This window comes from Moschus berezovskii, chromosome 8 (assembly GCF_049115385.1).
Source record: "Moschus berezovskii isolate FMDL1 chromosome 8, NW_MosBer_1.0, whole genome shotgun sequence".
Lineage (NCBI taxonomy): Eukaryota > Metazoa > Chordata > Mammalia > Artiodactyla > Moschidae > Moschus > Moschus berezovskii.
The window spans coordinates 62,400,153-62,426,320 of record NC_142467.1 but is presented as its reverse complement, the minus strand read 5'-3'; the positions used below and the strand labels follow the sequence as shown (position 1 = coordinate 62,426,320).

Sequence of the window (26,168 nt, the reverse complement as noted above, 5' to 3'; positions counted from 1 at the left end):
TTTATTAAAACAGACCAACTTTATTAAAGAGTTTATTCTTATCTGTATAGTCACAAAAGTTATCACACCCAAATATTTGTGAAACTCTGTAATCCTGTCTCCTTGCTCTGCTTTAGAAGGGGTATAGCTAACTCTAAACATCTTTTCCCCTTAGTAGGGGCCATCAGTTCCATACTCAGTGAGTCCTTTTGCCCCATTGTTCAACTCTACTTGTTACTTCCAATTTGAAAGTTTCTAGGAGACACCCCAAAATCATGTTTTGGAAGAATGTCTTGCTAGTGAGAACAAAAGTACAGCTTGACTCCATTTAAAACTAATCTCTGATATCAGAGTAGTCATGCTCAGCACATCAAAGAATGATGAGTCATGTCTATCCAGTGCCCTGACCTTCCTAGGGTTTCCAGTGCCCTACTGTAAGCAGAGGGTAAAGTGGCAGGCTTTCTTCCTTGCCTTTCTAAAGAAATCTCCCACTCCCAGCAGCATTTAAATTTTGTTCCTGTAGACTTGCCTGTGCTAAAGTGCTGTTAAAGGGATGTTTTGTGGGGGTGCCAAAAGACCTGGGAAAAAGGCCAAGATCTGTAGCCACTCTGAACAGAAGGGAGATAAAAGTGCTTCAAACTGGCAAAAGACAGTATCTGTTCCTGCCAGGATTCTTCTGTCAGTCTACTCTGAAGGTGATTCTATAAACTGTCCCCAAGGAGTTGTACAAACAAAAAGAAATAAGGTCCTTGGAAAAATAGACATGGCTGTTCTTTACACAGAGATAAGGCTTAATATGGGTCTGGCAATGTTCTGGTTTGAAAGGAGCCAACTATGGCGTGACTGAAGACAGGTTGAGTGGAGAAACTCTGCGTGTGGGAGTGTTGTTAGCAGACAGTGAAGCAGGGAGGAAAAAGGGAGCAGGTATCTCAGTGGAGGGAGTCTCGCCTTGGTTCCGAAGCTGTAGGATTTGCCTGAGCAAGGCCTTACCTTCTTCCCGGGTCTGAAACAAGGTCAAGCAAATGTATCAAAATATATCCAAAATTATTCTCAAAACCAGGTTCTACAATACTGACTTACAAAGTTCCTCAGAACACGGTAGCCTCTCCACTCACCCTTTTAACCACCTTCCACCCCCAGATCAGAGTAAAGTCATGTCCTCAAACTTAAAATCCAAGTCTTTCACTAAAGTACTGATACTTACATCATTGAATGCACAACACTTCTGAGCACAAGCTGAAGCTTCATCCCACAGCTTGCACTTAAAATAGTACTGGGCTAGATAGCGGAAAGCAGTGCTCTCCTCCAAATGTTCCACTATTTCCTAGATAAGGAAAGCAGGAATGACTGAGGTGATAAGAATAAGATCAGCAACCCAATTCTCATGCTAATGACACATACCCCACATGAATAGATATCTTGGATATACTTGATGTAACACTGGGCTGCCTGTTCTGACTCTGTCAACTGTTCATGAAGCCTACAAAAGAAATTGGTCTTTAGGTACAAATCATATTGCAAAGCAAGCTAACAATAAAAAAAAAGTAAAAGCACACAAGTAACATCAAAAAATGACAATATATAGACAAGGACAAATTTTGACATAAATGACACAGTGGGACCCAGAATAATATTAGTGCCAGAAGTGATGGTTACTTCATCAAAGCTTCAAATCATTCTGCTTCTGGTGATGGAGGGAAAGTTAGTAAATACTTAAGCTGGATAACATACCATTGCAAAAATTGCCTTGTAATAACCTGAGTAAGGTCAAAAAGATACCAAGCAATTCAGATTTTTTTGTAAGAATCCAATGAAATTGCATTTAAGAACCTCTTTCCCTATCATTTCTGAGTTATTCTGTATTTTTCTGGGGCTTAGGAGGAGACTGACACCTAAATTAGTTTCTCTAGACTGCTCACATAAAAATTTCCATTTCTTTCAATTAGTTCTTGAATTTTCCAAATGGGAAAACAATTCCCCTTCAAAAAGTACTAGCATTCTCTTGAGTCAAGATGACTAAGTTTCCAGATCAGTATTCATACACTTTACTACATCCCTGAGTTTGGCTTAAAACTCAACATTCAGAAAACTAAGATCATGGCATCTGGGTCCATCACTTCATGGCAAATAGATGGGGAAATAGTGACAGACTTTATTCTGGGGGGCTCCAAAATCACTGCAGATGCTGACTGCAGCCATGAAATTAAAAGATGCTTGCTCCTTGGAAGAAAAGTTATGACCAACCTAGACAGCATATTAAAAAGCAGAGACATTACTTTGCCAACAAAGTCTAGTCAGAGCTATGGTTTTCCCAGTGGTCATGTATGGATGTTAGAGTTGGACCATAAAGAAAGCTGAGAGCCAAAGAATTGATGCTTTTGAACTGTGGTGTTGGAGAAGACTCTTAAGAGAGTCCCTTGGACAGCAAGGAGATCCAACCAGTCAATCCTAAAGGAAATCAGTCCTGAATATTCATTGGAAGAACTGATGCTGAAGCTGAAACTCCAATACTTTGGCCACTTGATGCGAAGAACTGACACATTTGAAAAGACTCTGATGCTGGGAAAGATTAAAGGTGGGAGGAGAAGGGGATGACAGAGGATGAGATGGTTGGATGGCACCTCCAACTTGATGGACATGAGTTGGAGGAGACTCTGGGAGCTGGTGATGGACAGAGAGGCCTGGCATGCTGCAGTCCATGGGGTCACAAAGATTCGGACACGACTGAGCAACTGAACTGAACATCCCCTCATTCATGTAGATGATGGATAAGAGGCTCCAGAACATGCAGGATCCACCTACCAGAGAAGCCAACAGAAATATAACTAACATTTCACTCTTTCACTCACTTTGCCAGTTTCACCAGAGCCATCTTTTCCACATCTCCCACGGCATAAGCTCTCCAATAGCACTGTCAATAAAGAAATAAATAAACTAGTCACCTCAACCATTGCCCCATGTGCCATGACTCACTCAGGTCCTGCAATCCTCCCAGGAGTTCAGACTTAGAGAATACAAAGCATTTTTACTAGATCTGAGGTCCAGGCTACATACTAACATTCCCACTAAGTCAGCCCTGATTTGCTTTATACACACTATGAGCCTATAAACAGTCTGACTTCCCTATGTAGACAGATACAAATGAAGGAAAATTAAGTACCAATAGCTCAACCCCTCATCCAAACATTAGGTTTCCACATAAATTTTCCAGAACCCAATTTCATGTACCTTTTTGGCTTCCACTAGCTGATTAAGTTTCTCATAACATTCTCCTAAAGCAACCAGCATACGAGAATCATTGGGCCTGTGAGGAACAAGAAATAGGAAACCTGAGCCAAGACTTCAAAGATAACTGAAGTCCTCCCTTGAGGAACCACCACCACAACTGTTTCAAATCCATGAAAGGAATGGGCTTTAATCCAATACTTCATATAATTATATTATGTTCACAATTATACTACTTTTTAAATTAATTTGGCTGCCTTGGGTCTTAGTTGCATCATGCAGGATCTCTCATGGCAGTGCGGGACTCTAGTTGTGATGCACAGGCTCAGTAGTTGTAGCGCTTGGGCTTAGTTGCTCCACAGCATGTGGGATCTTAGTTCTCCAACCACAGATCAAACCCACATCCGCTGCATTACAAGGCGTATTCTTGACCACCAGACCACCACGGAAGTCCCCACAGTTATGCTATTAACATATTAGTAGAATACATATGACCAAACAACATATGGTGTGTTTAAACTTAGGTCTCCAAAAGTCAAAACCATTCACTGTGATTCTTCAGTAGCTATCCAAAGAGAAAGAAAAGTTGTCAGCCCTTCCCATAACAAACAAATCATCAGGTGGTGGTCAGACTTACCGAAGCTGGTGGGCCCGTCTATAATAATAAAGGCAATAAAACGGCATCTTAAGGATTTCATAGGTCTGCCCAAGGCCATACCAGGCTCTGTAGTCCCGCTTATTGACCTCAATAGCATGCCTAAGAAATGGAAGAGAAAACTGGTAAGAAGGCAGAATCAAAGTTAGCGACTTGCAGACTCAATAAAGTGAAAGTGTTACTTGCTCAGTTGTGTCCAATTCCCTTTGGACCCCACGGACTGTAGCCTATCAGGCTCCTCTATCCATGGGCAAGAAAACTAGAGTGGGAAGCCATTCCCTTCTCCAGATGATCTTCCCAAAGGTTTTTAAAATCACAACAATCTGCTCCACCTCACCCTCCAACTAAAACCTCACCTATAAGCCTGAATAGCAGCAGACGTGTTCTTCATTTCCATGTACTCATGTCCCATCAGTGTCCAGGCCCCAAGATACCGAGGATTCAATTTCAAGGCTCTCTGGAAATACAAGGCTGCTTTCTCATGTTGAGAACGCAAACTATAATAATTGCCTGATTGGAAAAAAAAAATATGTGAACTATAAAGATTAAAATAAGTCACTAAAATAGGCAGAATTACACAGGGTAGGCATGAACTCATTCTCCCAAAGTCCTTGCAGAAAAACTAAATTGTATAGGCAATATCATCATTTCCTTAGAAAATATATTTGATCTATCACACATTCTGGTTTTTTAAAAAAAAGTGTTTCCTAACACCACAAATGTTTTATTCACTTTATTTCCTCTGGATATTAGCATTTATATATATATTTTCTTAATAAAGGGTAAGATATTCCTAGAGTATGCTTCAGATTGGTAGCTTTCCAACTATCTTCCTAGGTTCCTAAGGAAGTACCTGAAAGGTTAAATGAAGAACTCTGAACTCCTCTCTTCCACAAGAATCAAGGAAGTTCTATTACCACTGGTCTTAAAAAGAGTATATGAAAGATTTTAGGATTCTATTAAAAAATGTATTTGAAGAAAGGGAATAAAGGCCATCTGACTTGTCCCAACTAGTAAATACATAAATGAAATGTGGTATATATCCAGACAATGAAATACTTCTCGGCAGTAAAAAGAAAAGAACTACTGACATATGCTACAACATGGACAAACCTCAAAATACAGCTCTGTGAAAAAAGCCACATAATAAGACTAAATATTCCAAGTTCCATTTAAAATTTTTAGTAAAGGCAAAACTGCACACTCAGAAGGCAGATCTGCTAGGGAATGAGAGTAGGACTGACTGCAAATAGACTCAAGGGAATTTTGGGGTATGACAGAATTTTCTAAACTGGATTATGATTATGGTTACACAACTTAATAAGTTAACAAAAACTCAATGAACTGTAAACTTAAAATGGGTGAATTTTATGGTATAAAAATTATCCCTCAATAAAGCTATCTTTAATATATACCAATAAAATGGACAACCTAGAAGAAATGGACATATTCCTAGAAATATATAATCTCCAAAAATTAAAACAGGAATAGAAAATATAAACAGACCAATTACCAGTAATAAAACTGAATCAGCAATAAAAAAAACTTCCAACAAAGAAAAGTCTGGGACCAGATGACTTCACAGATGAATTTTATCAAACATTTAGAAAAGAGCTAACAATTATTTTTTTCAAATTATTCCCAAAAATTACAGAAGGAACATTTCCAAACTCATTCCACAAAGCCAGCATCACCTTGATACCAAAACCAAAGATATGTCCAAAAAAAGAAAATTATAGGCCAATATCACTAATGATCATAGACGAAAAAGTCCTCAATGTATTTGCAAACTGAATTCAGTAATACATTAAAAGGATCATACATCATGATCAAGTGGGATTCATCCCAGGGATGCATGGATGGTTCAATACCTGCAAATTAATCAATGTGATATATACCACATTAACAAAATGAAAAATAAAATTATATGATCATCTGTACAGAAAAGATACAGAATCGCTATGTTGTATACCTGAAACCAATATAATACTGTAAATCAACTATACCTAAACTATTTTAAAAAGAAGAAAAAAATCAGCGATACACCAAGACTTCTGAATGATTTTTCACGAGATATTGTTGAATGAGAAAAGTAAAATGCAGAGAAATGGGTACAATATGATCCTATTTTTATAAGCAAACAGCCCATTAAACCCTGAATTGTTGCTGTTTAGTCACTAAGTCGTATTCAACTCTTTTATGACCCCATGGACGGTAGCCCACCAGGCTCCCCTATCCATGGGACTTCCCAGGCAAGAATACTGGAGTGGATTGTCGTTTCCTTCTCCAGGGTATCTTCCTCACACAGGGACTGAACCTGCCTCTCCAACACTGACAGGTGGATTCTTTACCACTGAGCCACCAAGGAAGCCCAAACCCCACATATATGTGTATGTATATTTTTCATGTGCTACCGGAACATGCTAACACAAGTATTTTAAAGGATGAAGGGTGCAGTGAGGGGGAAAAAAAAAAAAAAACAACTCCTTTATGTAAAAACTGTATGTGCATATACAAAAAAGGATGGGTTTAGATATATACATATACTAATTTACAGAGATCTCGATAAACTGTCAAATGGAAAAAGCAAATTGCAAGAAATTTTATGATTCCACTCTGGTAAAAAGAAGTAATACTATTTCTATATATGTGTTTGTCTTTTTTTAAAAAATTGGTCTAGATTCAGCTGTCAGTTTGATTCAGGAGAAATCATTTATAACAACTGTCTGTATCACATAAGATCATTCAAGTTGATATTCGCCTGGGAAAAAAGATGGGAGGTCTATATGTAAACAAAGATACCTTTGCTTCTGCCACTGACTCAGACCCAGATACAGAAAAATAACCAAACTTTAAAGCAGATTGTCCAAGGGTTAACTTCTGTAATAGAATAGAAGTGAAGCAGTGGTAGCAGGAGTATAAGCTTTAGCTACTAAAGGAGTCAGGATGACAAAAGAGATGCTAAGTAACTCAGAATAGTCAAGTTCTGTGCAAAGGTTAAGTAGATGAGCTTTTTTGACCAGTTGGAACAGCTACAATGTATTGTATAATTACAGTGCTGGGAAACGTAACATTGTTATAAGTGCTTTGTATGTATTAATTTACTTAATCCTTAAAACAAACACATAGGAAAAGGTTCTACTGATAAATCCCTTTATGGATGAGGAGAACTTAAATCCACTGTCACATAGCTGCTGCTGCTGCTGCTAAGTCACTTCAGTCGTGTCCAACTCTGTGTGACCCTATAGACGGCAGCCCACCAGGCTCCCCCGTCCCTGGGATTCTCCAGGCAAGAACACTGGAGTGGGTGAGTAGCAAAACCAAGAGTTAAACTTGGGCAGTTTGGTTCCAGAGTCCAAATCTTCACCATGCTACACAGTAATGTGCGTGTGTGTGTAAAGCTGCCTTCAGAGACTCGAACTCCAGAAAAAATGTAAAAAGAAGCATTCAACTCACATCAAGACATAAAATCAAAATGGACAAATTCCTAGAAAAGTACAACTTTCCAAAACTGAACCAGGAAGAAATAGAAAATCTGAACAAACCCATCACAAGCACGGAAATTGAAACTGTAATCAAAAATCTCCCAGCAAACAAAAGCCCAGGTCCAGACGGCTTCACAGCTGAATTCTACCAAAAATTTAGAGAAGAGCTAACACCTATTCTACTCAAACTCTTCCAGAAAATAGCTGAGGAAGGGAAACTTCCAAACTCATTCTATGAGGCCACCATCACCCTAATCCCAAAACCTGGTAAAGACCCCACAAAAAAAGAAAACTATAGGCCAATATCACTGATGAACATAGATGCAAAAATCCTTAACAAAATTCTAGCAATCAGAATCCAACAACACATTAAGAAGATCATACATCATGACCAAGTGGGCTTTATCCCAGGAATGCAAGGATTCTTCAATATCCGCAAATCAATCAACGTAATACACCACATTAACAAACTGAAAAATAAAAATCATATGATTATCTCAATAGATGCAGAGAAAGCCTTCGACAAAATTCAACATCCATTTTTGATAAAAACCCTCCAGAAAGTGGGAATTGAAGGGATATACCTCAACATAATAAAAGCTATATATGACAAACCCACAGCAAACATTATCCTCAATGGTGAAAAACTGAAAGCATTTCCCCTAAAGTCAGGAACAAGACAAGGGTGCCCACTCTCACCACTACTATTCAACATAGTTCTGGAAGTTTTGGCCACAGCAATCAGAGCAGAAAAAGACATAAAAGGAATACAAATTGGAAAAGAAGAAGTAAAGCTTTCACTGTTCGCTGATGACATGATCCTCTACACAGAAAACCCTAAAGACTCTACCAGAAAACTACTAGAGCTAATCAATGATTACAGTAAAGTTGCAGGATATAAAATCAACACACAGAAATCCCTTGCATTCCTATACACTAATAATGAGAAAATAGAAAGAGAAATTAAGGAAACTATTCCATTCACTGTTGCAATGAAAACAATTAAATACTTAGGAATATATCTACCTAAGGAAACAAAAGACTTGTACATAGAAAACTATAAAACACTAGTGAAAGTAATCAAAGAGGACATAAATAGATGGAGAAATATACCGTGTTTGTGGATTGGAAGAATAAATATTGTAAAAATGAGTATACTACCCAAAGTAATTTATACATTCAATGCAATCCCTATCAAGCTACCAACAATATTTTTCACAGAACTAGAACAAATAATCTCACAATTTGTATGGAAATACAAAAAACCTCGAATAGCCAAAGCAATCTTGAGGAAGAATGGAACTGGGGGAATTAACCTGCCGGACTTCAGGCTCTATTACAAAGCCACAGTCATCAAGACAGTATGGTACTGGCATAAAGACAGAAATATAGATCAATGGAACAAAATAGAAAGCCCAGAGATAAACCCACGCTCCTATGGACACCTTATCTTCGACAAAGGAGGCAAGAATATAAAATGGAGAAAAGACAGTCTCTTTAACAAGTGGTGCTGGGAAAACTGGTCAGCCACTTGTAAAAGAATGAAACTAGAACACTTCCTAACACCATACACCAAAATAAACTCAAAATGGATTAAAGATCTAAATGTAAGACCAGAAACTATAAAACTCCTAGAGGAGAACGTAGGCAAAACACTCTCCGACATAAATCACAGCAGGATCCTCCAAGACCCACCTCCCAGAATATTGGAAATAAAAGCAAAAATAAACAAATGGGACCTAATTAAAATCAAAAGCTTCTGCACAGCAAAGGTAACTCTAAGCAAGGTGAGAAGACAGCCTTCAGAATGGGAGAAAATAATAGCAAATGAAGCAACTGATAAAGGATTAATCTCCAAATTATACAAGCAGCTCCTGCAGCTTAATTCCAGAAAACTAAGTGACCCAATCAAAAAATGGGCCAAAGAACTAAACAGACATTTCTCCAAAGAAGACATAAAGATGGCTAATAAACACATGAAAAAATGCTCAACATCCCTCATCATCAGAGAAATGCAAATCAAAACCACAATGAGATACCATTTCACACCAGTCAGAATGGCTGCTATCCAAAAGTCTACATGCAATAAGTGCTGGAGAGGGTGTGGAGAGAAGGGAACCCTCTTACACTGTTGGTGGGAATGCAAACTAGTACAGCCGCTATGGAGAACAGTGTGGAGATTCCTCAGAAAACTGGAAATAGAACTGCCATATGATCCAGCGATCGCACTCCTGGGCATACATACCGAGGAAACCAGAATTGAAAGAGACACATGTACTCCAATGTTCATTGCAGCACTGTTTATAATAGCCAGGACATGGAAGCAACCTAGATGTCCATCTGCAGATGAATGGATAAGAAAGCTTTGGTACATATACATAATGGAGTATTTCTCAGCCATCAAAAAGAATGCATTTGAACCAGTTTTAATGAGGTGGATGAAATTGGAGCCAATTATACAGAGTGAAGTAAGCCAGAAAGAAGAACATCAATACTGTATATTAACGCATATATATGGAATTTAGAAAAATGGTAACCTGAACCCTGTATAAGAGACTGCAAAAGAGACATAGGCATTTAGAACAGTCTTTGGGACTCTGTGGGAGAGGGTGAAGGTGGAATGATTGGGGAGAATGGAATTGTAGCATGTATATTATCATAAGTGACCAGTCCAGGTTCGACGCATACATTTTCCTCTGTTCATTTCTTTGCATTTGTGCTTTTTTAATAAAATTCTTTTTTAGAAAAAAAAAAAAAAAAGACATAAAATCAGAAGCAAGAAATAAATAAGTAGGGGTTGCTTGCTATCACTCTATTTATCACTCTTTCGGGTCCTCATGTTTCTTCTCTCTCCACCCTTTTTACTCCTTTCACAACCTATGAATTGACTATAGTATGGAAGCTGAAATATACTTTGTATCTTATCTAACATTCTTTATTCTTAAAATAGGTGGGCTGAATTCAACAAACATTTATTAAGACAGTATATTAGGAACTTTGTTAGGCATTACAGATATACTGAGGGCAAAGGACAGGATAGCTCAGCAGTAAAGCATCTATCTGCAATGCAGGAGATGCCAGTTTAATCCCTGGGTCAGGGAGATTCCCTGGAGGAGGAAATGGCAACCCACTCCAGTATTCTTGTATGCTGAGAGAATACAATGGATGAAGGAGCCTGGTGTGCCACAGTTCAAGGGTTTGCAAAGAGTCAGACACAACTGAGCGTTATACGCATGCACAGATATACTGAAGAGAAAACAAAAACAGTTCATTAAGAAGTTTACCAAAATAAAAATAAATTTAAAAAGCTTACCAATCAAACAATTAGTTTCAAAAACAGATGGGAATGCCCTGGTAGTCCAGTGGTTAGGACTCCTTGGTCTCACTGCCAAAGGCCTGGCTTTAAACCCTGCTGCTGCTGCTGCTAAGTCACTTCAGTCGTGTCCGACTCTGTGTGACCCCATAGACGGAAGCCCACCAGGCTCCCCCGTCCCTGGGATTCTCCAGGCAAGAACAGTGGAGTGGGTTGCCATTTCCTTCTCCAATGTGTGAAAGTGAAAAGTGAAAGTGAAGTCGCTCAGTCGTGTCCGACCCTTAGTGACCCCACGGACTGCAGCCTACCAGGTTCCTCCATCCATGGGATTTTCTAGGCTAGGGGAACTAAGATCCCATAAACTGTGTGGCACAGCCAAACAATAAATAAATAAAAATCCAGAAACTCCTAAAGCATTACTCTTCATATGCATGTCTCCTTTGATTTTAACTGGTTTTAAGTTAGTAGGCTAAAAAAGAACAGTATCTTCCCTAACTATATTTCTTTCCTTTCTTCAGGTAAAGGACACTGCTGTAAATCTAGTTACCCATTCATCAACTTCTATTTGTTCTAATTCCTAAATATCTTCTAAGTCTAATCACCTCTCTTCATTCCTCCTGCCAATACCTCAGCTTGGGCTCATCTCTAGACTGGATTATTGCAAAATCCTCCTTGTTGGTCTTCCTGCATCTAGTCTTGCCCTTTTCCTAACCTTCCCAGCACAGTCTCCAGTTATCATTTGAAAATGAAAATCTGAAAAAGTTTATCACTGTCTGGTCTAAAATCCATCAGAAGACTTCTCCTGCCTTAAGAATAAAATCCAAACTTCTGGCAAAGCATAAAAGGCTCTTCAAGATCTGGTCCCTTTTGACCATTCCCTCCTCCCACACCGTGCTTCAGGATCACTGCCTGTTTCACACTTCAGTGCCTCTGCACTGCAATACCCCTCCCAAGTCAATCCATCTTCTCCCTTAGTCAACTGTCATTCCTTCAGATCTCACCTTCTCAAGACGCCTTCCCTAATCAGACTGGATTAGCTAGCTACCTGTCCTATGTAATCTGTGTCCTATGTCTACTTCAATCATAACACTCAACCCACTATATCATCATTTCTTACTAATCTTCCTCAGTTGGTAATGTGGTATGTACTGCAACACAAATTACAGTACCTGGTATTCACAACATGTTGAAAGGATGTTTTCTGAATAAACTGGAATTCCATTCTCACTTTAATGGACTTTATGCTTCATTCATAACGCTCTGACACTGAAAAGATCATCTGTTCTCTTACCTATGTTTCCATTGTTGTTTTATTATTAGTTGCTCAGTTGTGTCCAACTCTGTGACCCCACAGACTGTAGCCCACCAGGCTCCTCTATCCATGGGATTCTCCAGGCAAGAATACTGGAGTGGGTTGCCATTCCCTTCTCCAGAGGAACTTCCCAACCCATGGATCAAACCCAGGTCTAGGATTTTTTTTTTTTTTTATGTTTATTTCCCATACTAGACTACAACTTCTTCAAGGTCTGGAAATACTTACTGAATGACTGAACTGAAATTCTATCACTTTATTAACAACAAAGTTCTCAGTACCATATCACCAAAGACCCAGGAACAAGGTCTTTCATCTCCAGGAAACTTAGACTTTCAATCACAAACAACCAAGGTTACTTTTATCCAAGAGTGGCCATTCACCTATTTGTGCCAACTGATTATCACGCTACACTAGGGTGACCAAATACATGGGACCACAGTTCTCAATGGAGGATGATTCTGACCCCAAGAGGTTATTTGGCTTTACCTGCAAACATTTTTGGCTGTCCCACCTGGCAGAAGGAGGTTACTGACATTGACTGGTTAGAAGCTGGGTATACTGCTAACATCCTGCAGTGTACAGGACATGCATGTGTGCTCAGTCGCTCAGTCGTGTCCGACTCTCTGCGACTCCATGGACTGTAACCTTCCAGGCTCCTCTGTCTATGGGACTATTCTGGTAAGAATACTGGAGTGGGTTGCATTTCTTTCTCCAAAGGACCTTCCCAACCCAGGAAATGAACCTGTATCTCCGAAGGCTCTTGCATTGCCAGGTGGATTCTTTACCACTGAGCCACTGGGGAAGCCCCAGTGTATAGGACAGCCTCCCTCAAAAGAAATTAAAACCAAAACTGTCAACAGGGCCAAGCTTGAGACACCCTTGTATATAAAAAAGAGGTAATCTCATTTTTTTTCATAGAACTGGAAATTCTTACGAACATTTTAGTAATATTAGTAAGTTTAAAATACACACCCTTTTGATCCAGCATTTCACTGCAAGGAACTTATTACACAGAAAGAGTTGCATAAAAGACTTCCGTGGTAGTACAGTGGATAAGAATCTGCCTGCCAGTGGAGGGGACACGGGTTCAATCCCTGATCTAGGAAGATCCCACATGCCAAGGAGCAACTAAGCCCATGTGCCACAACTATTGAGCCTGTGCTCTAGAGCCGGCAAGCCATAACTACTGAACTCATGTGCTACAACTACTAAAGCCTGTGCACCTAGAGCCTGTGTTTCACAACAAGAGAAGCCACCGCAATGAGAAGCCTGTGCAGCACAAAGAAGAGTAGCCTCTGCTTGACACAACTAGAGAAAGTCCATGAAGAGCAACAAAGACCCAGTGTTACAAAAATAAATAAAAATTAAAATTGAAAAAGAAATAGTTGCATAAACAAACAAAACTACAAAGATGTTTCCTAAAGTAATTTTTATATATTAACAAATACTCGGTCAGTTCAGTCGCTCAGTTGTGTCTGAATCTTTGCGACTGCATGGACTGTAGCACGCCCGACTTCCCCGTCCATCACCAACTCCCAGAGCTTGCTCAAACTCATGTCCATCTAGTCGGTGATGTCATCCAACCATCTCATCCTCTGTCATCCACTTCTCCTGCCTTCAATCTTTGCCAGCATCAGGGTCTTTTTCAGTAAGTCAGTTCACATCAGGTGGCCAAGGTATTGGAGTTTAAGCTTCAGTATCAGTCCTTCCAATGAATATTCAGGACTGATTTCCTTGACTGGTTTGATCTGCTTGCAGTCCAGTTCAGTTCAGTTCAATCGCTCAGTTGTGTCCGACTCTTTGCAACTCCATGAACTGCAGCACACCAGGCCTCCCCATCCATCACCAACTCCCAGGGTCCACCCAAACCCACGTCCACTGAGTCGGTGATGCCATCCAACCATCACATCCTCTGTTGTCCCCTTCTCCTCCTGCCCTCAATCTTTCCCAGCATCAGGGTCTTTTCAAATGAGTCAGCTCTTAGCATTAGGTGGCCAAAGTATTGGAGTTTCAGCTTCAATATCAGTTCTTCCAATGAACACCCAGGACTGATCTCCTTTAGGATGGACTGGTTGGATCACCTTGCAGTCCAAGGGACTCTCAAGAGTCTTCTCCAACACCACAGTTCAAAAGCATCAATTCTTCTACACTCAGCTTTCTTTATAGTCTAACTCTCACATTCATACATGACCACTGGAAAAACCATAGCCTTGACTAGACGGACCTTGGTTGGCAAAGTAATGTCTCTGCTTTTTAATATGCTGTCTAGGTTGGTAATAACTTTCCTTCCAAGGAGAAAGTGTCTTTTAATTTCATGGCTGCAAGCACCATCTGCAGTGATTTTGGAGCCCCCAAAAATAAATTCAGCCACTGTTTCCACTGTTTCCCCATCTATTTGCCACAATGTGATGGTACTGGATGCCATGATTTTAATTTTTGGAATGTTGAGTTTTAAGACTGGTTCCAAATAGGAAAAGGTGTACGTCAAGGTTGTATATTGTCACCTTGCTTATTTAACTTATATGCAGAGTACATCATGAGGAACGCTGGGCTGGAAGAAGCACAAGCTGGAGTCAAGATTGCTGGGAGAAATATCAATAACCTCAGATATGCAGATGACACTACCCTTATGGCAGAAAGTGAAGAGGAACTCAAAAGCCTCTTGATGAAAGTGAAAGAGGAGAGTGAAAAGGTTGGTTTGAAGCTCAACATTCAGAAAACAAAGATCATGGCATCTGGTCCCATCACTTCATGGGAAATAGATGGAAAAACAGTGGAAACAGGGTCAGACTTTGTTTTTTTGGGCTCCAAAATCACTGCAGATGCTGATTGCAGCCATGAAATTAAAAGACGCTTGCTCCTTGGAAGGAAAGTTATGACCAACCTTGATAGTATATTAAAAAGCAGAGACATTACTTTGCCAACCAAGGTCCGTCTAGTCAAGGCAATGGTTTTTCCCGTGGTCATGTATGGTTGTGAGAGTTGGACTGTGAAGAAGGCTGATCGCCGAAGAATCGATGCTTTTGAACTGTGGTGTTGGAGAAGACTCTTGAGAGTCCCTTATACTGCAAGGAGATCCAACCAGTCCATTCTAAAGGAGATCAATCCTGGATGTTCATTGGAGGGACTGATGCTAAAGCTGAAACTGCAATACTTTGGCCACCTCATGCGACGAGTTGACTCACTGGAAAAGACTCTGATGCTGGGAAAGGTTGGGGGCGGGAGGAGAAGGGGACGACGGAGAATGAGATGGCTGGATGGCATCACCGACTCTGTGGACATGAGTTTGAGTGTACTCCGGGAGTTGGTGATGGACAGGGAGGCCTGGCGTGCTGTGATTCATGGGGTCGCGGAGAGTCGGACACGACTGAGCGACTGAACTGAACTGAACTGAACTGAACTGAGTTTTAAGACAGCTTTTTCACTCTCCTCTTTCACTTTCATCAAAAGGCTCTTTAGTTCCTCTTTGCTTTCTGCCATAAGGGTGTTGTCATCTGCATATCTGAGGTATTGATGTTTTCCCCAGCAATCTTGATTCCAGCTGTGCTTCATCCAGCCCGGCATTTCACATGATGTACCCTCCATAAAAGTTGAATAAGCAGGGTGACAATATACAGCCTTGACGTACTCCTTTCCCAATTTGGAACCAGTCTGTCATTCCATGTCTGGTTCTAACTGTCGCTTCTTGACCTGCATACAGATTTCTCAGGAGGCAGTTAAGGTGGTCTGGTATTCCCATCCCTTAAAGAATTTTCCAGTTTGTTGTGATCCACACAGTCAAAGGCTTTGGCGTAGTCAATAAAGCAGAAGTAGATGCTTTTCTGGAATTCCCTTGCTTTTTCTATGATCCAACAGATGTCGGCCATTTGATCTCTGGTTCTTCTGCCTTTTCTAAAACCAGCTTGAACATCTGGAAGTTTTTGGTTCACATACTGTTAAAGCCTCACTTGGACAATTTTAAGCATTATTTTGCTAGCATGTGAGATGAGTGCAACTGTGTGGTAGTTTGAACATTCTCTGGCACTGCATTTCTTTGGGACTAGAATGAAAACTGACCTCTTAAAGTCCTGTGGCCACTGCTGACTTTTCTGAATTTGCTGGCTTATTGAGTACAACACTTTCACAGCATCATCTTTTAGGATTTGAAATAGCTCAACTGGAATTCCATCACCTCCACTAGTTTTACTCATAGTGATGCTTCAAGTAAGGCCCACTTGATCTCACATTCCAGGATATCTGGCTCTAGGTGAGTGATCACACCATCGTGATCATCTGGGTCGTGAAGATCTTTTTTGTATAGTTCTTCTGTGTATTCTTGCTACCTCTTCTTAATAGCTTCTGCTTCTGTTAGGTCCATACCGTTTCTGTCTTTTATTGTGCCCATCTTTGCATGAAATGCTCCCTTGGTATCTCTAACTTTCTTGAAGAGAAACACTAGTCACAACTTATACAATAAAAAATAATTAAATTTTAAAAAGGCACATCTATATAATAAAATACTACCTAGAAACTGAGCGATTGAACTGAACTGAATCATAAATAATACAACTCTAGATGTAATGGCATGAAAAGATGGAAAAAGATATATTTCAGGTTAAAAAAAAAGGACACTACAAAGCAGTGTATATAATGACACAATTTTTGTAAATAACCATACCTACACATATACCATTTTTACTATTTACACAGAAAAATATTCTGAAGGTGTATTCACCAAACAGTCTTGGGAGTGGGATTACAGTGATCCTTGACATTCTACTGCTAGGTCGCTTCAGTTGTGTCCGACTCTGTGCGACCCCATAGACTGCAGCCCACCAGGCTCCACCATCCCTGGGATTCTCCAGGCAAGAACACTGGAGTGGGTTGCCATTTCCTTCTCCAATGCGTGAAAGTGAAAGTGAAGTCGCTCAGTCATGTCCAACTAGTAGCGACCCCATGGACTGTAGCCCACCAGGCTCCTCTGTCCATGGGATTTTCTAGGCAAGAGTACTGGAGTGGCTTGCCATGACATTCTACTGTATATAATTTTATTACCTTTGACACTTCTATTTTTGGCAGGATCCCAATTCTTTGACCAGAGGTTGAATCCATGCCCCCTGCAGTAGAATCTCAGAGTACTAATCACTGGACTGCCACAGAACTATCCCCCTGACACTTTTATATTGTTGTTATTTGGGTTACTTACAATAAATATAAATCTTGAAAGAAAAAAAATAGTGACTCTTACCAATTACACAGCATGTTTCTACACGATATTTATCAATCTCACAGAGGTTGTGAGCCAGATAACTCAACTCAGATTTCATGCTCTGAAAGAAAGGAAAGATAATCTAAGCATGAAAAAGGAACCCTTACTTTTCTTGTATCTAATGCTATGACGTGACAATCCAACACAGGAGATCAAAGCACAAACGAGCTTAATCAAGTCCAAGCAAAGGAAGCAGCTCACCCTGACATAAAGAAGGTTGGAGAATGTGTCCATATTTTCAATCCTGTAAGGGTCTTGTTTCCTTAGCTCATTAAAAATAGAGAGGGCTTTGTCAATATCTGCAGAAATAAGACAGAGTTCAGAAAACAATACAGTGCTACCTTCAGGATTTGATGGTACTTCGTTATCCTTATTCACTCACCTCTGATATTGTGATAGGCAACTGCAATTTGGGAAACAATATATGAGCTCTTAGAGAAGCCCACATCAATGAGATTCTGATATTTCTGCAGGGCCTCCTCTATCAACTGCAACTCTGTATATATATGGGCCAGAAAAAACTCTTTCATCCAGGTGTCTGGCAAAGACAGGAACTTCAGCTGGCAGCAGGAGAGAGAGGGACATACTTAATATACTTTGACCTCTCTCCGAAATGAACATCAAGGAACTATCTTTATTTTCTAAAAGAATTTATCACCAAAATTTTATTAGAGCACCTAATAATGAACAGGTGTGTGTGTTTATTCAGTCGCTTCAATCAAGTTGAAGTCTGCAACCCTACGTTTTGCAGCCTACCAGGCTCCTCTGTCCATGGGATTCTCCAGGCAAGAAAACTGGAGTGGGTTGCCATTTCCTCCTCCAGGGGATCTTCCCAACCCAGGGATCAAACCCAATCTCTTATGTCTCCTACACTTTAGCACTAGCACCACCTGAGATGCTGTTCAATTAAGTGAATAGGACTCACAAACATAATAGGGGGAATAGGGAAGAATGGTCTAGCTTCAAAAAGATAGGATTTGAGGTGAGCTTTGGAGGATGGGTAGAAACTGAATATTAAAGCGGAGAGAGAAAAAAGACAACATTCTAGGTAAGGGTAACAACAGAGGAAAAAGTTATGAGTGTAGGTAAGCAGGATGAGGCCAACTAGTTCAGTTTGAGGCGAGGCTATGTGTTGGGAAGCTGTAGGAAAAAAAAGACTGAACTAAGAGTGGGTGCTATGCTACAACCAGAAATGGGATGCAATGTGAAAACACTGCAATTTTTGTTAAGAGAATGACATGATGACATGAGTGCTTTAAGAATAAGTTTCGAAACAGTATGTAGGATAGCTTGGAAATGGAAGTACAAAAATAGGAAAGCTAGATAGAAAGTATTTATTACTTTTAAGTAATCTAGATTTGAGATGATAACCAAAGTGGCAAAGGGAACCAAGAGAAAGAGATGCAGACAAGAAGGAAACCATGGCAGTGTCTGGTGACTGACTAGATAAAGGGAGATAAGAAAAAGGGAAGAGACAAAATATGAATTTGAGGCATCAAGACTGAGTATATTCTGAGAAGTAGTGAAATAAATGAGAGTCCACCACGTTGAGAGGAAGAAAGAGAACTGAAGAGGCAAGATGAGAAATGTGGTTTTACATATTTTAAGTTCAGAGCTAAACAAATTTTCAATAAAAGTCTGGTAGGCAGTTAGAGATAAGAGAATAGAAGTAAACCAAGATGAAGATTTCAGACTCAAAATATAGTAGCATGTGTCAAGATTAAGGGAAATCAACCAGCCCTTGGTCCCTTAGAGTCAACAAAAGGAAGTATGTTGTTGCTTCTATTAACTACTGAAGAATAGCAAAATAAACTCTGTAGACACTGTTCTCTAACAATGACTAATCAAACAACTGCAGTTTAGAAAGCAATTTCATATACATTATTTCGTTAATTAACAAATTTCTAAATCTTAACAGAGTCCTATGACAGTTCAGAAGAGACATTAAACATGTTTCTAATACAATTCTTGATTTAAGAGAAATCATTCCTATAGCATCTTTGGAATTAGGAAACTATAATAGCATTTAGTCTATAAAACAAGTTACAGTAAAACTTGAATCTGAAAGCATGAAAATGAAAAGTTAGTCTAACACAACTGGATGCAAATCCACCAGCATCTACCAAACAAGAGCTAGACATTAGTCTTTCAAATAAAGACCTAAATCCCAACAGTGAAGGAGACCATAGGAGAGGGAGCAAAGAGGTAGCTATAATGAAAGGTTTAGCAAAATTTTTCTCCCCTTACCCGATTATTAAAGAATTACATAAGACTTGAAGCAAAAGATTTTTCATATAGCTCATCTCAAATTTACCATCTCTTTGTCGGTAATCAAGTTACAGAGTTCTAGCCAGGCTCCCCAGTGCAAAGGCAAAACATGAGTAGCCTCCACAAACACATCAATGGCCTCTTTCACTAAGTCCAGCTTTCGAAGCACCACACCATACCTAGAAAAGAAGGGAACGATCACAGATGTTAATAACATCTTGCCTCTACTCAGAAGTATCTCTCTCAGAAGTTCCAAATTACTGTAACACTTACAAAAAAAAAAAAAAAAGACAAATTACTGTAACACTTACAGATAAAGGCCAAAGCCATCAAGTTCCCGAGTCTGGTGTTTTTTGCTGAGCTCCACTCTCAATTCTCTAAGAGCCTCATTTTTCACTTGACCTTTCTCCAGAGGACCTAGGAAAGAAACAGAGTTTCTGACCTAAGGGTAGACTGCTGCTTTTTATTTCATAGACTCAGATACTCCCTTTGGCATCAACCAAAGTTATAACTGGAACTTCCAGCCAACGTTCACCAATAGCCGATGACATCTTACACAGTCCATTTACTTTATTACAGAAACTGCAACTGATAATCGGTCTGCAGTCATATTCTGTTAGGTCCACACAGGTTTTTAAAATTTTTGAGTTAATTATCAAATATTTAAATATCAGAAGCCTCAACTAAAAATCTAAATTTCCAGGTTCAGGTTGCAGGGAACAGGGTAAGGACAAGGGAAGAAAGCCCCTGACAAAATCAAGCCCACATTCCCACAAGGTAGACCTCAGAGGCCAGAGAAGGCAATGGCACCCCACTCCAGTACTCTTGCCTAGAGAATCCCAGGGAAGGGGGAGCCTGGTGGGCTTCCATCTATGGGGTCGCACAGAGTCGGACACGACTGAAGCGACTTAGCAGCAGCAGCAGCAGCCCTCAGAGGCAGCTGGGTGACAACCGGTCAGCTGTGCTCTCCAGCTTGCAGACTTTTCCTCAGTCTACTTCCGACGTTTATATTACCTGCCTGGCTCCTACAGGAATTAGAATTTGTAACTTCTGCTTTAGTCCAAAAGATAAGAGAAAGAAATTATACCTAGGCTATCAACTGTTTCATCATCCTTCTTCTTTTCTCCAGACTGTAAGAGAAAAATCAGTAAGTAGGTCTTTTTTCAGTTTATTCTGAAACCTGTTCTGAAACAAGCAGCCAGAATTGACCTAAAGGGTCCAAGTCCAAAATGAAATCTACTATTGGTCACTAATTTTAAACAACTATTTAGGAGCTCCCACTGCAAATCTGGAATAATTTGAGTACCAAAATGATAAAGTACAATAATGAATTATAAACAAAAAAAAATTAGGTATCCTTGAGTCCATACTGACACTAGATAAATACATAAACAAGTGAAGGGAAAAATACGCTCTTTAAAAAAAAAAATAAGTATTCATGTATTTATTTGGCCACAGCAGGTCTTAGTTGCAGCATGCAGGATCTTTTTTTAGCTGAGGCATGTGGGATTTTAGCTGCAACATGCAAACCCTTAGTTGGAGCATGAGGGATCTAGTTCCTTGACCAGGGATCGAACCCAGGCCCCCTGCATTGGGAACAGGGAGTCTTAGCCACTGGACCACCAGGGAAATCCTAGGGTCTTGCTTAGAGTAGAATTTACTTCTCAAGAGAGTCCTGGAGTAGATCATCATTTCACAACATTATAAAAAAGAAAACTTCAGGCAAAAATTAACAATGAATTTCTTGACTAATGGTTAGGTTCTTAATTTTTTTGCCTACTACAAAAAATACTTCAATGAATAGCTTTGTACATATATCCCTGTACACAAACTGAAGTATTTCTATTGAACAAGTGAAGTTTCTTCAAGAATTATTTGGGCATAGTATTTCAAACTGACATAATCTGCCCAGAGCAGCAGGAGACATGAGTTCAATCCCTGGGTCGGGAAGATCCCCTGGAGGAGGAAATGGCAACCCACTGCAGTATTCTTGCCTGAGTAATCCCATGGACAGAGGGGCCTAGCAGGCTACAGTTCATGGGGTCTCAGAGTCAGACACGACAGTGTCTGAGCACACAGCATGCATACACGCCCAGAGCAGCAGTCCACACATGTCAGGGTCTGGGTTTCACCTCCCCACACAAAGGAGTGGGTGGTGAGCTGAGGTTCCCAGTGGCTCTGGGCAGCAAATTTCACCCATAGCCACAACCAAAGCCACAGGTGATTTTCAACCAATGCCAAAACTATATAAAGGTTTACTCCTGAAACAGTCTACTGCCCCCTGCCTTTATCAATAATGAATATTTTCAATATTTTTATATTTCCTTTCATACCATTATTCTTTTTACTTTTCTTATGATGTCTTCTTTATTAAGTATTTATAAAGTATATTCACCAAGTAGCCTATTGCTAAACTATTAAAGATTAATTTTTTTCTATTGGGATTCTAAACATGGATGCTTTGCTGGTAACATTTTAAGAATGACATCTTAAAACGGCCCTCACCAGATATCTAGAATACATGTACAGAAAATAGGCTTTCTTGCTATTGCAGCCATGCAGGAAATGTGCTGCCCGATCATACTCTTTAACATCAAAGTAGGCCTTGGCCAGGGTGTAAGCATCCATATCCTGGGCATCTTCCTAAAAAAGAGACAAGCTTATGTTGGTGATTAAGAACAGGATAACAGAAGTTCTAATCCAAGAAGCATATTTATTAAATTCAAGATGTAAGAAACAATAATTATTTTCCTCCTCCCCAAAACCCAATACTTATTTATTAATTTATGAAGTAAAATAACAGTACATTCTTTCAAAATAAAAAGATGGGGAAAGAACTTTAAAAAACTAAACCAGCACTCAGAAATTTGTATTGTTTCTGCAAATGTAGTGGGAAGTAGCATATGCTTTAGATTTAAATTCTGACTTCTTGACTTCCTGGATTCAAGACATTAGTAAGGAACTTACTTAGCTTCTCTGAGTATTCACTTCTTCATCTGTAAAATGGAGCCAATAATATACATGTGATATGAGGAAAAAGTAAAAAAATCATGAAAAATGTCTAGTATTAATATCTGGCATCCCTTTCCTTCTCCAGACTTTTAAATGTCTACATAAATGCAATATATTGTGGAATTAATTGTATTTTTAGGTCTTCAAGTTTTGACATATTAGTACTGTAAAAGCAAAAATCACAGCTATAGTCTCTATGTAAAAAAATTAAATGATACATGCCTGAGGTAAAAACATACAATTCCTTCAAATTTAGGGATAAGTTGATTAAAACTTTAATAATTTCATTCTCTTCATTCTTCCTTCCCAAATACTGCCAGCACAAAACTGGAGCCAAAATTATATTCATGTTTTCTTCACTGGATGAACATGTCCTAAATGTGGCCATTCAAGCTTACGATTGTGGTGGCCCTTTTCATATATACTCATCATTTGCTTATTTCTTCTTCCACCTCTCTCACTTGCATTATACATTTTTTGTGTGACTTGTTTTGCTTTATAATGGAATATAATTGCCTTATATTGTGTTAGTTTCTGTTGTACAACATCAGTGAATCAGCCATACGTATACATTTATCCCCTACCTCTGAGTCTCCTTCCCACTCTCCCATACCATCCCTCTATTTATCACAGAGTACTGAGTGGAGCTCCCTGTGTTATACAGCATCTTCCTGTTAGCTATATGTTTTACGCATGGTAGTGTATATATGCCATGCATTGCACCTTTTGGATAATGAATATTTACTGCTTTTAAGTGTGTGAGTGTGTGTGTGTGGTTGGAGGAGGAGTGGAATCAAGAAATGGCATCTTCAGGAAAAACAAAATGGATTATGACAAAACTCTTTCAGACTACACAAACTATGTAAACATAAGTACTATAGATCATGCATAAAATGTATTCATATCTCATTTAACTCTCTCAGTATCCCCATAAAGTAAATACTACTATCTGCATTTCACTGATGAGGAAACTGTGGCTCAGGAGGTTAATTAAGTAATCTGTCAAAAGTCGCTAGTGTGGCTGAGATTTGAACCCAGAACCGTCTGGATCCAAAATCGGTTTCGCACTGTTGTAAAAACCTTATATGCTTCTCCACGTTATGTATACTGTCGAGGTTGAGCTGTAAAAATCTAAAAGACGGAAATCTTAAGCAAGCATTATTTACTAATTCCTCCAAAAGCTTAAGTTGGAGCACCAAGTCTTCCCAAGCTTAGCTAACAGATACAGATAAAATTGCTTAAAATATCCATCTCTGAATGGTTTGAACTCCCTCTAAAAACATCCCTGCTAAACTGTGTGCTCCCCTCTGGTGACAGGGCACTCAGTATCTCTTCTGATGCCGGGGAGCACTAGCTGTGAATACGTCGTTACCTCTGTAATAGGCGGCGGCGGCTGCAGCTCAGACAGAGGCAATGCCGGGAGAGAGAAGGCCAACTCCGCAGACCTGGAACAGCCACACAAACTGAATCAGCCCAAGCCCCGCAAGGCCGAGGATCCAACCCTGGTCCCCTCGGACCCCGACATCTTACCACTTGCTACTGTGCAGGAGGCCCCGCTCCCGGGTGAGACCCGCGATAAGTAGCAGCTGCTTTTTAACTTCCCGCAAATTTGAGAAATCGCAGCTGGATGGCAGGACCGGCACCAAGGAAGCCGTGGCGGCCACCGACACTATAGAGGAGCTCGCAGCCATTTTCCTGTCTCGACCACCCCAACCAATCATCAGCGAAAATACTGCCTGACCCTCTGAACCAAAAAAGTCTGTCTGTTATTGGCGGGCTCCTGCTACAGAAAAACCAATCAGAAACCTTCCTTCTCGTAAAGTCACTAAGAGGTCGGGCGGGAAGAGACAATTACGTCTGCGATTGGCCAAGAACTACTGGGGCGGGAAAGTTAGAACAAGAAAGAACGGACGAAGCCACGATTTCTGGGCGGGGCAGAGAGGAATGAGTGAATGGAAAAGTGGACAGAGAAGGTGGACTGGAAACTAGGGTTGGGAGAGCAAGAATGTGCAGAAGGGAGAGAGCTCTACCTTGCACCTTAAGGATGATGCGATTGGACTAAAGATAGAGTGTACTTCCTGGGCAGATTCTCTGCCGCTGAATGACAGTGAGGTATGGTGTCTAGCAAAGATGTCTGATATACTCTAGATTTTTTTTTTTTTAAGAAGTAAGATATATGGCTACAGGTGACTTCTTCCTCTTTCAGTTCAGTTCAGTACCTCAGGCGTGTCCAACTCTTTGCAACCCCATGGACTGCAGCATGCCAGACTTCCCTGTCCACCAACTCCCTGGAGCTTGCTCAAACTCATGTCCTTCAAGTGGGTGATAGCATCCAAGCATCTCATCCTCTGTCCTCCCCTTCTACTCCTGCCTTCAATCTTTCCCAGCATCAGGATCTTTTCCAATGACTCAGTTCTCCACACCAGGTGGCCAAAGTATTGGAGTTTCAGCTTCAGCACCACTTCTTCCAATGAATACCCAGGACTGATTTCCTTTAGGATGGACTGGTTTGATCTCTTTGCAGTCCAAGGGACTCTCAAGAGTCTTCTCCAACACCACAGTTTGAAAGCATCAATTCTTCAGTGCTAAACTTTCTTTATAGTCCAACTCTCTCATCCATAAATGACTACAGGAAAAACCATAGCTTTGACTAGACAGACCTTTGTTGGCAAAGTAATGTCTCTGCTTATTAATATGCTGTCTGTATGTTGGTCATGGAGAAGGAAATGGCAACCCACTCCAGTATTCTTGCGTGGGGAGTCCCAGGTGAGGAGGAGCCTGGTGAGCTGCCATCTATGGGGTCACACAGAGTTGGACACGACTGAAGCGACTTAGCAGCAGCAGCAGCAAGGTGGGTCATCACTTTTCTTCCAAGAAGCAAGTGTTTTTGAGTTTCATGACTGCAGTCACCATCTGCAGTGATTTTGGAGCCCAAGAAAATAAAGTCTCACTGTTTCTATTGTTTCCCCATCTATTTGCATGAAGCGATGGGACCAACTGCCATGATCTTAGTTTATTTGAATGTTAAGTTTTAAGATAACTTTTCCCTCTCCTCTTTCACTTTCGTCAAGAGGCTCTTTAGTTCCTCTGCTTTCTACCTTAAGGGTGGTATCATCTGAATATCTGAGGTTATTGATATTTCTCCCCCAGTCTTGTTCCAGCTTATGCTTCATGCAGTCAAGCATTTCACATAATGTACTCTGCATATAAGTCAAATAAGCAGGGTGACAATGTACAGCCTTGATGTACTCCTTTCCCAATTTGGAACCAATCTGTTGTTCCACGTCTGGTTCCAACTGTTCCTTCTTGACTTGCATACAGATTTCTCAGGAGGCAGGTAAGATGGCCTGGTATTCCCATCTGCTTAAGAATTTTCCAGCTTGTTGTGATCCACACAGTCAAAAGCTTTGTTGTAGTCTATGGACTCCTTATTGCCAAATTCAGACTTAAATTGAAGAAAGTAGGGAAAACCACTACACCATTCAGGTATGACCTAAATCAAATCACTTACGATTATACAGTGCAAGTGGGAAATAGATTTAAGGGACTAGATATGATAGAGTGCCTGATGAACTATGGACGGAGATTTGTGACATTGTACAGGAGACAGGGATCAAGACCATCCCCAAGAAAAAGAAATGCAAAAAAAGCAAAATGGCTGTCTGAGG

At 40.1% G+C, this 26,168-nt stretch overlaps 1 protein-coding gene and 1 non-coding gene across 3 annotated transcripts; both read right to left on the bottom strand.

Annotated features, from left to right (window-relative positions):
• Positions 1-4: 4 nt before the first annotated feature.
• CDC23 (cell division cycle 23) lies at positions 5-24,221 on the bottom strand. Of its 2 annotated transcripts, XM_055429314.2 has the most exons (16): positions 24,031-24,221; positions 23,873-23,945; positions 21,994-22,131; positions 20,576-20,618; positions 19,800-19,905; positions 19,535-19,667; positions 17,603-17,780; positions 17,422-17,519; positions 17,200-17,281; positions 4,216-4,369; positions 3,842-3,961; positions 3,208-3,283; positions 2,829-2,890; positions 1,381-1,459; positions 1,184-1,303; positions 5-982 (listed from the first exon to the last, which is right to left on the bottom strand). In XM_055429314.2, the coding sequence occupies exons 1-16, from the start codon at positions 24,219-24,221 to the stop codon at positions 812-814; spliced, it is 1,824 nt and encodes a 607-aa protein (XP_055285289.2). In that variant the 3' UTR covers positions 5-811. The 2 variants fall into 2 exon arrangements, with proteins under 2 accessions (XP_055285289.2, XP_088694771.1); XM_088838645.1 differs by lacking the exon at positions 21,994-22,131 and having other exon boundaries at positions 24,031-24,199.
• LOC129559677 (small nucleolar RNA ACA64) lies at positions 21,598-21,724 on the bottom strand. The gene has a single exon (XR_008686618.1). It is a non-coding gene; the product is annotated as a small nucleolar RNA ACA64 (small nucleolar RNA).
• Positions 24,222-26,168: the final 1,947 nt, after the last annotated feature.